Source organism: Sorex araneus, chromosome 1 (genome assembly GCF_027595985.1).
Source record: "Sorex araneus isolate mSorAra2 chromosome 1, mSorAra2.pri, whole genome shotgun sequence".
NCBI classification, from domain to species: Eukaryota; Metazoa; Chordata; class Mammalia; order Eulipotyphla; family Soricidae; genus Sorex; species Sorex araneus.
In genome coordinates, this window is record NC_073302.1 from 379723407 (window position 1) to 379735956 (window position 12550).

The 12550-nt window shown below is 36.8% G+C and overlaps 1 protein-coding gene across 6 annotated transcripts in view; it reads right to left on the bottom strand.

Annotated features, from left to right (window-relative positions):
* The window catches only part of PHF14 (PHD finger protein 14), a 189608-nt gene that overhangs the window by 141417 nt on the left and 35641 nt on the right, over positions 1-12550 (bottom strand). For all 6 annotated transcript variants that reach the window (XM_055147149.1, XM_055118864.1, XM_055146003.1 and 3 more), the window contains exons 6-7: positions 10183-10294; positions 5536-5673 (exon numbers count right to left, since the gene is read on the bottom strand). In XM_055147149.1, coding sequence (XP_055003124.1) covers positions 5536-5673; positions 10183-10294 — 250 coding nt within the window. The remainder of the gene's footprint in view (positions 1-5535; positions 5674-10182; positions 10295-12550) is intronic.

Genomic DNA, 12550 nt, shown 5'->3' on the forward strand with positions numbered 1-12550 from the left:
ATAAATATATTTATATATATATTACCTCTGGAAGAATCCCTACAAAAAGTAAGTTCTCTTTTTTTTCCTTTTCTTTCATTTTTGGGTCACACCCAGCAGTGCTCAGGGCTTACTCCTGGCTCTGCACCCTAGGATCACATCTGTCAGTGCTCAGTGGATATGTGGTACCAGGGATAGAATCCAGGTCATTGTGCAAGGCAAGCACCCGGGATTACATCTCCAGACCTAGAATTAGTCTTTTAATTAAATCTTACACCCATCTCATTCCCACCAAAGACTTGAAATGTTAAAACAGCCTGCTGCTCAAATAAAAGCTGACTGATAGAAGAGAGTCAGCCCTTCAATCACTGAAGGTTAAGTAAAACAATTTAATAATAATAATAATGAGAGAGAGAGAGAGAGAGAGAGAGAGAGAGAGACGGAGTCAGAGAGACAGTACAGTAAACAGGGCACTTGTCCTGCATGTGGGTGACTCAGGTTCAATCCTCGGCACCACATATGGTCACCACAGCACCATCAGGAGCGACCCTGGAACAAAGAGCTTAGAGTAAGCACTAGGCACCACCAGGTGTGGCCCAAAAAACCAACCACGAGAGAACAGAAAACCTCTATCCTTAGAAGTTACTTTCTAATTATGATGAGAGATGAAAAGAAAAGGTAAATAGCAATCATTATACTTAGACTCTGATTCGGAAGTCTAAAAATCATAATTTTAGACGGTGGTTCAAAAGACAAAGTAAGAACAGAGCTGCCACATGACCCAACAATTCCACTTCTTGTTACATTACCTAAGGACATAAAAACACTCACAGGCACACCACTATTCATTGCAGCACTTAACACAACAGCTAGAATATGAAAGTAACTTATGTGTCCAAAAACAGATGAGTGGATAAGAACCAAGCAGCATATACATACAATGGAATAGTATGCAGCTACAAGAAATGATGAAATCTTACAATTCACTGCAACTTGGAGAGAACTAGAGGACACTATGTTAACTGGAGTTAGAAGTACAAATACTTTTCAGTGGTATATAAAATTACATGAAAAGGAATGAAAATTATCAAATGTGGATACCCTTAGTCCTACATTACTGAAACAAAACAATAGAGAAAGAAAGAAATTAAGGGGGTTAGGGAGTATGAGAAGACTGACAGGAAGTAAAGAGGCAGGGAGCAGGGGCCTCAGGCACACTGGTGGCATAGAGGTGGGGGATATCTTTAAACACGCAGCCAACAACACTGAAAGCATGAGATCCAAACTGAAACAACTGACCTTAAAAATGTGCCTGTCGAGATGGGCAGAGATATGGGAGGGAAGTTAGGGACACTGGTGGAGAACAAGTTGACATGGTGATGGGACTGGTGTTGGACCACCAAAGAACTGAAACTCAACTATGAGTAACTTTGTACATCATGGTGCCTCAATGGAAAGGCAGGTAAAAGAAACAGGAAGAGTTATATAGTTAAGAAAACTACAAAACGCTACTCCAAGAAATAAAAGAGGACATGAGGAAATGGAAACATGTCCCCTGCTCATGGATTGAGAGAATTAACATGGTCAAAATGGCAGCACTCCCCAAAGCATTATACAGATTCAATGCGATCCCTATAAGGATACCCATGACATTCTTCAAAGAAATGTGTCAAACACTCCTGAAATTCATGTGGAACAAAAAACCTCCAAGAATAGCTAAAGCAATTCTTGGGAAGAAGATGGGAGGAATCACCCTTCCCAACTTCAAAATGCACTACTACAAAGCAGTAACAATTAAAACAGCATGGTACTAGAACCAAAGCAGAGCTGCAGACTAATGAACAGGGTGGAATATCCTTATACTCAATCCCAAATGTATGAACATCTAATCTTTGATAAGGGAGCAAGAAATGTGAAGTGGAGCAAAGAAAGCCTCTTTAGCAAATGGTGCTGACATAACTGGACAACCACATGCAAAAATATGGGCTTAGAACTTGACCTGACACCTTGTACAAAATCAAACCAAAATGGATTAAAGACCTCAACATCAGACCAGAATCCATTAGGTACATTGAAGAAGCTTGGCAAAACCTTCCAGGATATTGAAGATAAAGGTATCTTCAAAGATAAGACGCCATTGACCAACCAAGTGGAAAAAGAGATAAGCAAATGAGATTATATTAAACTAAGAAGCTTCTGCACCTTAAAAGATACAGTGACCAAAATACAAAGACAATCTACAGAATGAGAAAGGATATTCACCTAATACCCATCTAACAAGGGGTTGATATCAAGGGTATATAAGGCACTGGTTGAAATTTACAAGAAGAAAACTGCCAACCCTATCAAAAAATGGGGCGATGAAATGAACAGAAACTTTCTCAAGGAAGAAATACAAATGGCCAAAAGGCACATAAAAAATGCTCTTCATCACCAATCATCAGGGAGATGCAGATCAAAACAACTATGAGATACCACCACACACAACAGAGACTAGCACACTCCAAAAGAACAAAAACAACCAATGTTGGCATGGATGTGGGGAGAAAGGGATCCTCCTTCACTGTTGGTGGGAATGCCAACCGGTTCAGCCCTTTGGGAAAACAGTATGGACGCTTCTCAAAAAATTAGAAATTGAGCTCCCATTTGACCCAGCAATACCACTTCTGGGAATATATCCCGGAGAGCCAAAAAGTATAGTCAAAATGACATCTGAACTTGTATGTTCATTGCAGCACTGTTTACAATAGCCAGAATCTAGAAAAACCCGGAGTGCTTGAGAACAGATGACTGGTTAAAGTAATTTTGGCACATCTACACAATGGAATACTATGCAGTGGTTAGAAAAGATGAAGTCATGAAATTTGCATACAAGTGGATCAACATGTAAAGTATCATGCTAAGTGAAATGAGTCAGAAATTTTCTGAGAGGGACAGACATAGAAAGACTGCACTCATCTGTGGACTATAAAATAACAGGATGGAAGACTAACACCCTAGAATAGTTGACATAAATACCAGGAAGTTTGCTCCACTGCTGGGGGAAAAGGCAGCCCAGATAGAGAAGGGAACATCAAGTAAAGGGGGTTTGGAGGATCACTCGGGATGGGAGATGAGTGCTGAAAGTAGACTATAGACCGAACACAATGGCCACTCAATACCTCTATTGCAAACCACTTCACCCAAAAGGAGAGAGAGAGCAAAAGGGAATGGCCTGCCACAGAGGCAGGGTGGGGTTGGGGGTCATGGGTGGGGATAGTGGGAGGGATACTGGGATCATTGGTGGTAGAGAATGGGCATTGGTGGAAGGATGGGTACTTAATCATTATATAACTGAAACGCAAGCAAGAAAGTTTGTAAGTCTACAACTGTACCACATTCCAAATCTAGTTATCACTGTTTGGACACATGGTATTTCACTAATAAAAAATTTCAAAAAAAAAATGCTGTGTGCACCCAGTACTCTTCATTATAGTACAACTCATTAGAGAAGACACTAGTACAGAAACTGATATAGGTATACAAAATGAAACTGCTAAAAATATGTAGATTCGTAAAATACATTCATAAAATTTCTCAAAATTTCCTCAATAAATAATCTTCATCAGATTATCCTTTTCACTTACTTCCTATTTATAAGACAAATGGTATAAGTCAAATACAATGAACATGTATACATGATACTAAAAACTGACCCAAAAAGAAATATAATCAGAAGAGATTTAGATGTCACCATAAAGCCATTATGAATATACAAGTAAGAATTACTAAGCACTCTCAATTCCCTGCCTATATAAAACTTATGGAATTAACAAAACTTGTTTACACGACTCCTTTTAAAATCTTAAAAATTACTGAAAACCCCCAAAGAGCATGTTACTGATACAGTTGCTGCATGAGATAATAAAACTGAAGAATATTAAAGATATGTACTATAAAAATAAATCCATTATATGTTTAAAATAAATCATTTTTATTAAAATTTACTATAATTTACACAGAGAAAAATTTAGTGACAAAGTGGTACATTTTTCAAATATATAAAAAAAGTTTTAATGATTTTAATAGCAAAAATAAAAAGTAGTTGGATTATCAAAACTGTTTCCATATTCAATATTAGTGTTGATATGCTATATAATCTCTGAAAATCACACTGCTTATAAAAGAATTAAAAATAAAAAAGAAAAAGTCTGTACTTTTTTTTTTTTCTTTTTGGGTCACACTCCGAAATGTGTGCTCCTGGCTCTGAACTCAGGAATTACTCCTGGTGGTGCTCAGGGGACCAGATGGGCAGAGGGGGGTTAAACCCAGGTCAGTGATGTGCAAAGCAAACACCCTCCCCGCTGTACTATCACTCCAGAACCCCGATTTTATATTGTTTTGAAGATTTTTAACTTCATGGATCCCATAAAAAACTATTGAGTACACAAAACAAACTATAAAGGACTAATGAATTGCTTAAAGTCAGTAAAGCTAGGAGAAAAATTAAAGAATCAGAAATAACTACAAGGAGTAAAGCCAGGAATAACCCTTGAGCACATCAGGTATGCCCCCCAACTCCCTTTTCCCCTCCACCCACAAAAAAATAGAAGATTGAGTAGGGGGTGATGTATCTAACACCTCTGACCCAGATTTGTACAGAAATAATAGAGGGAAAAGAGGAGGCTGACAGGAAGTAACTGGGCAAAAGGCAAGTGTAAAAACAAGAAAAATAACTATAAGAAGATAAAAATACAGATATTAAGGACAGGGCAATGTTTTTTTTGTTTGTTTTTGATTTTTTATAGTTTAGGTAACATGGTTACAATTTTATTACCATTTATTGCTTTGGTGGGCACATTTACTACACCAAGATAATGATTTTATTAAACAAAGCAAGATTACCTATATACAAGTTCAGATTCGCGTTTAAAAAAAATACACAATACGAAAATTATGCAGATAGATTTTAACGCTTTGAAGCACTTTGAACTATGTTCCATTTCATATGTCAGATCTCACTATCAAAATTTTAACATTTTCTAAATCTCTAGCCTTAAGACTAAAAAGACTTCTGCACTTGTTTACTCAAGGTTTAGACCACAGAGCTAGGCAAAAACATTAAACATAAAATGAAGTTTCTGCTACAATACATACACGTTATAGGCAACACCAAATCAAAGTAAGTTTTACAAAAATTTTCACCATGTCTGAGTTAAAATTAAAACCTATAGCCTGGGGCCAGAGGGCTAGTACAGCAGATAAGGTGCTTGCTTTGTATGCAGCTAATCTAGGTTCGATCCCAAGACATCCTATAAGGTGCCCTGAGCACCTCCAGGAGTGATTCCTGAGTGCAGAGTCAGTAGTAAGCCCTGGGCATCACGGAATGTGCCCCCAAAAAACAAAAACACAAAACCCCTATAGGCGTGGTGGCCCACAGCACCACGTCACTAGTCCTGACCTTCAGGTCTAGCATTGCTAACAGACCAAATATCCTAGGGGGTGTCCCCCAGGTTCCTGCTGGAGAGGACCCCAGAAAATAAATTAGTAGATGAATGAAAACAAAGTCCTATCTACCTCTTCAGCGGCTGCCTCTGAAAGCAGACCTTCCTTCTGGGCACAGGTTACATGGAAATATGCTCTGCACATCCCTGCATCACAGCTGATGCAAACTCCAGTTCTTGCAAAACGAGGGTCTTCACAGAAGCTACACTCCTGAAATGGAATAACATTTTCTCAGTGAAGATATTTCCAGATCACAGACTCCATTTACCACAGAATTTCCACAAACACAAAGAGTGAGGCAATAATCCGTTAGTATAAGAAACAGTCGAGGCAAAATACAATTTTATATGAAAAAAAAAAAAACACAACGATCTTCTGTAAATTATGCCCAAAATCCAGGTATACAATGATGGTAATATTATCCAAGGACTATGTACTGCGAACTAATATAAGCATTCTTTAAATATAATAGTTAACATATGTAACTGTGATACCTGATTCTGCATCAAAATGTGGAAATTGCACTATAATTTTCCCAATTTACATGAAAAAACTGAGGTGAAACAAAATTTTTGATCTGCTCAAAATAACACAAAAAATTATCTACGAATCAGTATTCAAATCAGGGTGATCTTACGTTAAAGTCTATACTCTTAACCTTTAAACTCAATGACAAGCAATATACTTGGTAAATGGAAGAACACGAATAAAAAGCCACGGAAAATTCGTCAAAACATCTATGCCTTGCAATTAAAAGAATCTATGCACTACTTACATAATTTAAGAAAATTCAAAGTATTTGTTTATTTTTCCTTGGTGGCCATACCCAGCAGAGCTCAGGGCTTACTCCTGGCTCTGCACTCAGGGGTCACTCCCAGCAGGGCTCAAAGGGCCATATGGGGGCCCTAGATATTGAGGCAGTGTTAGTCATAAGCAAGCCAAACATCCTACCCACTATACTATCATTCTGGTCACCAGAATTATAAGTAATTTTAAGTCAACAATTTGGTGCTCTCAGTACAATATATGCTTTTGTTTGTGGTTCAGGCCATACCCGATGATGACCAGGGCTAACTCTTGACTCTTCTTTGGGGGATTATTCCTGGCAGGCCAGGGAAACATACCAGTTGCTAGGGATTGAACACAGGTTGGCCACATGCAAAGCAAGTGCTTTACCAGTTGTATCTTTCTTTGTATAAACTTTTGTATACAGAGCAAAAAACTATAAAAATGAAATCATAAACTATTGACACTTTTAATGGTGTTCTGTTTTGTTTAGTTTTGATTTTAGGCCATACCAGGCGGTGCTCTGAACTATGCCTGGCTCTACATGCAGGAGTGTGCTTGGGGGAACATATGTGGTGCCAGGGACTCAAACCAGGGTTGGCTACAAGCAAAGTGGACGTCTTAACTTCATTGATATTTCACCTACCTGAAACCATAAACTGCTGAAACTATGCCAACAGCGCCCTCCCAATAGTAATTTCTTTTTTTGCTTTTTTTTGGAGGGGTCACACCCAGCGATGCTCAGGGGTTACTCCTGGCTTTGCACTCAGGAACTACTCCTGGCGGTGCTTGGGGGGACCATATGGGATGCCGGGGACCGAACCCGGGTCGGCCGCATGCAAGGCAAACGCCCTACCTGCGGTGCTATTGCTCCGGCCCCCAATCTTAATTCTTAACTCTCTTAACTACAGAGAGAAAAAAAATCTAGTATCGCACAAACTGCTTTGGTAACAGGACTCTTTAAGTGTTAAAATGTGAAAGATCAACAAAAGATAGTAAGAACAACAAAATTAATTAGAAACATACAGAAGATAAACAAAAGTCTCCAGTCATTAGAAATACCACTTTAACATTGTAAGACTGACTCTCCTTCTAGAGAGACAGCACCAGATTATAGTACAATGTACAGTATATGAAATATTCAGGAATAGTAATCTAAACATGAAATAAGAAAAGGAGAAAGAATGAGAGAGAGGACAAAAGGAAGGAAAAAACAATAAACGAAATTAAATGCCAATATTGTAAACAGAATCAAATCGTTTAGACTATATCCCTCAGTAATTAAATGATGAAACTGAACAAGGAATTTCAAAGTGAATACAAAGACAAATTTTCTAACAACACAGTTCATAAAATTTTATAAAAAGGTGATAAAACAATATAACAACTAAAAACAGAACTTCTTCACTTGCCTAAGTCATTCAAAATGCTAGGGAACTAAATGAGTGAGCATATAGAGGGGAAACTAATCTGGATTAGGAATGAGAGAGATAACACGGTCTCAAGTGTAGCTTCTGAAACTCCGTTAAAGAACCCCATGTGGAGTCACATAATTTAAAGTAGGACCCACAAAAAACTGGCAACATTAAATGGTTTCTAATGTACAATGACCGAAAACTACATCAAAATCAAATGTCTTGCTTATAAATGATGGACATGGAGAGTATTATGCTGAGTGAAATGAGTCAGAGGACAGGGACACATAAAATGACTGCACTTACTTGCGGGATATAAAAAATATATAGTATGAGACTACTATCAAAGGCCAAAAAAACAGGAGCCAGGAAGATTGATCAGTGGTTGGAAGCTTGCCACAAGTGTGTGAGGGGAAAAGGGTGGTTAGGATGCAAAAGTATGACAGTATGACAATAATAGTTAGAAATGATCACTCTGGACAAGAACTAAGTATTGAAAGTAGGTTAAAGGGATATACATGATATTTTTTCAGTATTTGTATTGCAAATCATAATACCCAAAAGGGAGGGGAGAGAGGAGGGGGGGATAGAAACAGGGGGGGAGAGAGAGAGGGAGAAAGAGGGGGAGAGAGAGAGAACGAGAGAGAGAGAGAGAGAGAGAGAGAGAGAGAGAGAGAGAGAGAGAGAGAGAGAGAGAGAGAGAACAGTGCCTGCCACGGAGGTGGGTGAGAGGAGGAAAACCATGACACTAGTGTGGGAAACATACACTGATGAAGAGACGGGTGCAGGTGTTGGAACATTATATGGTTGGAACCCAATCACGAACAACTTGTAACTGTGTACTTCACTGTGATTCAATTTTTTTTAATAAGTAAAAATAAATTAGAAATTTTAAAAATAATTTGAACAAAATTTTAAAAAAATCAAATGCATAATGAATCCAAAATGCTTCAGGCAGCACTTGCCCATACTGCATTTTTCAGGAGAATAAGAATAGTGAATAAAAACAGTTTAAGAAGCCCTGGTCTAGAAGAGCTACCCAACTTATATTCTACTATACTGTTTTTTATTTTACATAAAAGCTAATACGCATGCGTACACACGCACACATATTTTACTCTATTTCTCAAAATAATTCAAAATAAAAGCAAGTGATGATGAAAGTATCTGCTGACAATACTACAATTAATGATTCTTTAGTCTAGACGTGTCTACTGACTTTAGTTACTGATATATATGATGCCATATTTACACTTATAATAATAATGTATGCCTATTTGAAAATGACTAAAGCATCAACTTCCATTTCTAAGTAATAGTGGAGAAAGTAATTTGTTTACTGCCACTCAACTAGAGAATATGAACTTTTTTTTATAACTGTATCTCCAAGTCATCAAAGAAGGACAATATACTGTAGAATTACCAAGATATCAGAAAAGTAAATTAAATACTTGGGCTTGTTTTCCTCCTTAGGTGCTATAGCTAAGAGGAAGGTGCAGATACCTCAATTAAAAATTAACTGAACTAAAGTCCAAGAAAAATTGAAAAGAGTGTAGAGAATAACAGACTGGACAGTCAACAAGTTAGGTGGGCAACAGCTCAATTAAGAAACAGATGCAACATCAGAAACTGAATTTCAAATTTCTGAACTACCAATGTCAAAATTTTCCAGAAATCTGTAAATTCTCCACCATCTTTAATGTCATAGATATTATTCAAAATATTCAAAGATCTCCTGACCAAAGAGATAGCTCAATAGGCTACAGAGAAAGAAAATTACTTAGTTTCCCCACTAGAAATCTACCTTCTTCATACAAAGTAAACAGAAGCCACCCCACAGTTGCACTGAAGCTACTACTACCTGCCTCTGGATTCATTCTAGCATGGGGTGGGGCTGGGGGGTGGGGCGGGGAAGGGAAAGAGGGGGAGGAGAAAAAGAGAGTAGGGGTGCAGGAAGTGAGTGTGGGGGGGAAGTGTTGGGGAGGGAGCTGTGAAACAGTGAGCTTGGCAGATTCTGTCTTCAGACAGAAAAAGTCAGACCTTGAAACCTGAATAATAGCAAGTAAATAACAAATGCTTCTTATACTCTTTCTCATAATTTTGATAAGTTTCCACTTCAAAATAAAAGCTAGAAATTTAATTTCTATATAATCTACCTAATCAAAAATAAGTATTGGTTCTAGGAAATAAAGAAATGAGAAGCACTGAATCTGAAAAATCAGTATATACTAAGCAGCATGCTGCACGCTAAGGAAACCAATTATTATCAATTACCACTTTACTTCACTGGAGATTCAAAATTAAGAATACATAGAAGAATGTGTACATTATTGGTTTTCTGTGTAAATTACTATCAAAAAGAAAAATTTTAGTACTAAATGCTCTAGAAATAGCACAATTACTAATAAGCATTACTAATATCATTCAATAATGGTATTAGCTTTTAAAAATGTACATCAACAAGTCAAAATTTACCATCAAAATTTTGTTTCATATAATCAAAAATATTTTCTCTCACCTTGGCACCATATTTGGAATAGTTCATTTCTGTTAGTGTTACAGGTCGTAATTTGTCAATATCTCCAAAGGCTACGCCAGGAACATATAGGGCACAAACAATGTGAACCCATCTATAAGAAAAGAAGATACAAGTTTCCTTTCAAAGTCTTTCATAAAAAGCCCATCAGCATAAAATATAAGCCATCTTGAACAACTACTGAAAAAGTTTATGGTCAGACATCAAAATCTTAGACACATAACTGAAGAATATATGAAGGCCTACAGAATATCATTTAGTTCCAGAAAAAAATCATTAAGTAACACTTTCCAGAAGCTTAGCCAACGCTGAGATTTAACTAGAGGTGCCTTTCACTTAAAATTATGGGGCTGAAGTAATAGTACCATAAGTACGGGGGTCTTGCATGCAGCCAACCGGGGTTGGACCCCTGGCATCCCACACTGTCCGCCATGCACCACCAGGAGTGATCCCTGAGCACTGAACAAAGAGTAAGCCCTGAGCACCATTGGACATACCCCGACCCCAAAATTTTCGTCACACTTTACACTTCATTTTTCTCATATATTTGCATTAACTCACTTTTCAAATGAAACAAAGTATCATTTTCACATGCATGGAAAAATATTCACTATTTTCTGCACTCTTAAAATTAGGATATGAATTAAAGAACTGAAAAGCAACTCTGCAGTAATCAGGTAAAATTCTTGCTTATTGTTATGCATCCATGACTTTCTTTATTCCCATGTAAAAACTGTGAGAGGCCTATACAGAACAGTTAAAAGTTAAACATCAAGGAATATTCATGTAATTCATTAGCTTACCATGATAATCAATCACCCACATGCAATAATTTTTAAAGTCTTAAAGATGCTAAAACATTTAAAAAAAGTTTGAAGTTTCAATAATCTGGGAGGACACAAAGAAGAAATAATGGTTGATTCTAATTCTGTTTTACAAACTACTCCAAGGACCAGAGAGAGGGCTAAGAGTTAAGGCACCTGCCTTGAATGTGGCTGCTTTGGCTATGATCTAACCAGGATTATAGATCCCTGACACCACACATATCTGTCAAGCACGCAGGTGATCCCTGTAACCAAGAAGCTCTGAGCACTGCTGAATGTGGCCCAGAAATCAAAATATAAAATAAAAACTATCCTGAACATTTTAGTACCAATGGATTTTGAAAACTGCAAAACATTTAGAGTAAAAATCAGATGGCAACTCTCTCTTAACCTTGTGAATACATTAGCTGCATATTCTGCTTTCTCATAGTCCCTGGAATTATGATTGCTACAAAGTTCTGTGTTCTGAAATACTATGAATTTTAAAGGAATAAGCCTAAGAATCATTTTAGAGATAATGGGAAAAAGTTAAAAATCATTAAAAAATATTTTTTTTCTAGAGAAGAAAACCGAAGGATTTGAGATTTTCTTGATAGAATGTTCTATTTCAACCTTCCGAATGCATCCGTGGAGTTCATATAAAGATACACATCTTCAAAAAACAGACACTTTCTCAATTTAATTTACAGAGGTTTTTCATGCTCCACTGGCGTATTAAAAGCTGCTGTACTCTGTCAGAGTTTATATTTGATAAACCCAACAGCTGACTGCTTGCTTCACACTGACCTGCTTAAAATGTTTTACTTCAAGTGACACAAGTACTACTGATTTTAACTGCTATTTTACGGTGGCCAACAAGTATACAATTTCTCCCAACCATTCATATGAGAATATGAACTTGGGTCTTTACTGAAAAACCTACCAAATGGTGAAGATAATTTTGATCCTTTTTATTTTTTACACCTGCGAGAACAGTTTTGTATTCATTTTCCTACTTGTATATGTTTTAATATTTTGTAATTAAGAAAAATGGAGCAATCAGAAAGGAATAACCTTCCTTACTACTTTACTATGCATTTTTGCTTAGAGCTATGACACATGTTAGTTGGGAAAAAGAGCAAAAAGCAAAAAGCAGAAAACAAACAAAGCCACCTAAAAAACAAGGGTCAGAGTTATTATTCTGACAGAGAAATTGCCACTAGATTCTTTCAAACCCACATTTTTCAATAAAAAAACACTAAATAGAAAGTTACTTCTCAAAAATTTCATTTCAGAATGAGAATACGTTAATCAATCAAAATATTTTTAAATGTCATATATTTAACAACACATAAAACAAATTTACTTCTAAAATGTTATTTTCATTTATTTTTAGTAATCAATTGCTATGTCTACAAGGCACAGAGTGCTACATAAGCAATTTCAAAGATATAATAGTATAATGTGGAATGCTTGCAGCATGGTATCTGGCACACTATATTTAAGTATTAGAGTATGGATTACATACACCACAATCAATTTTATAA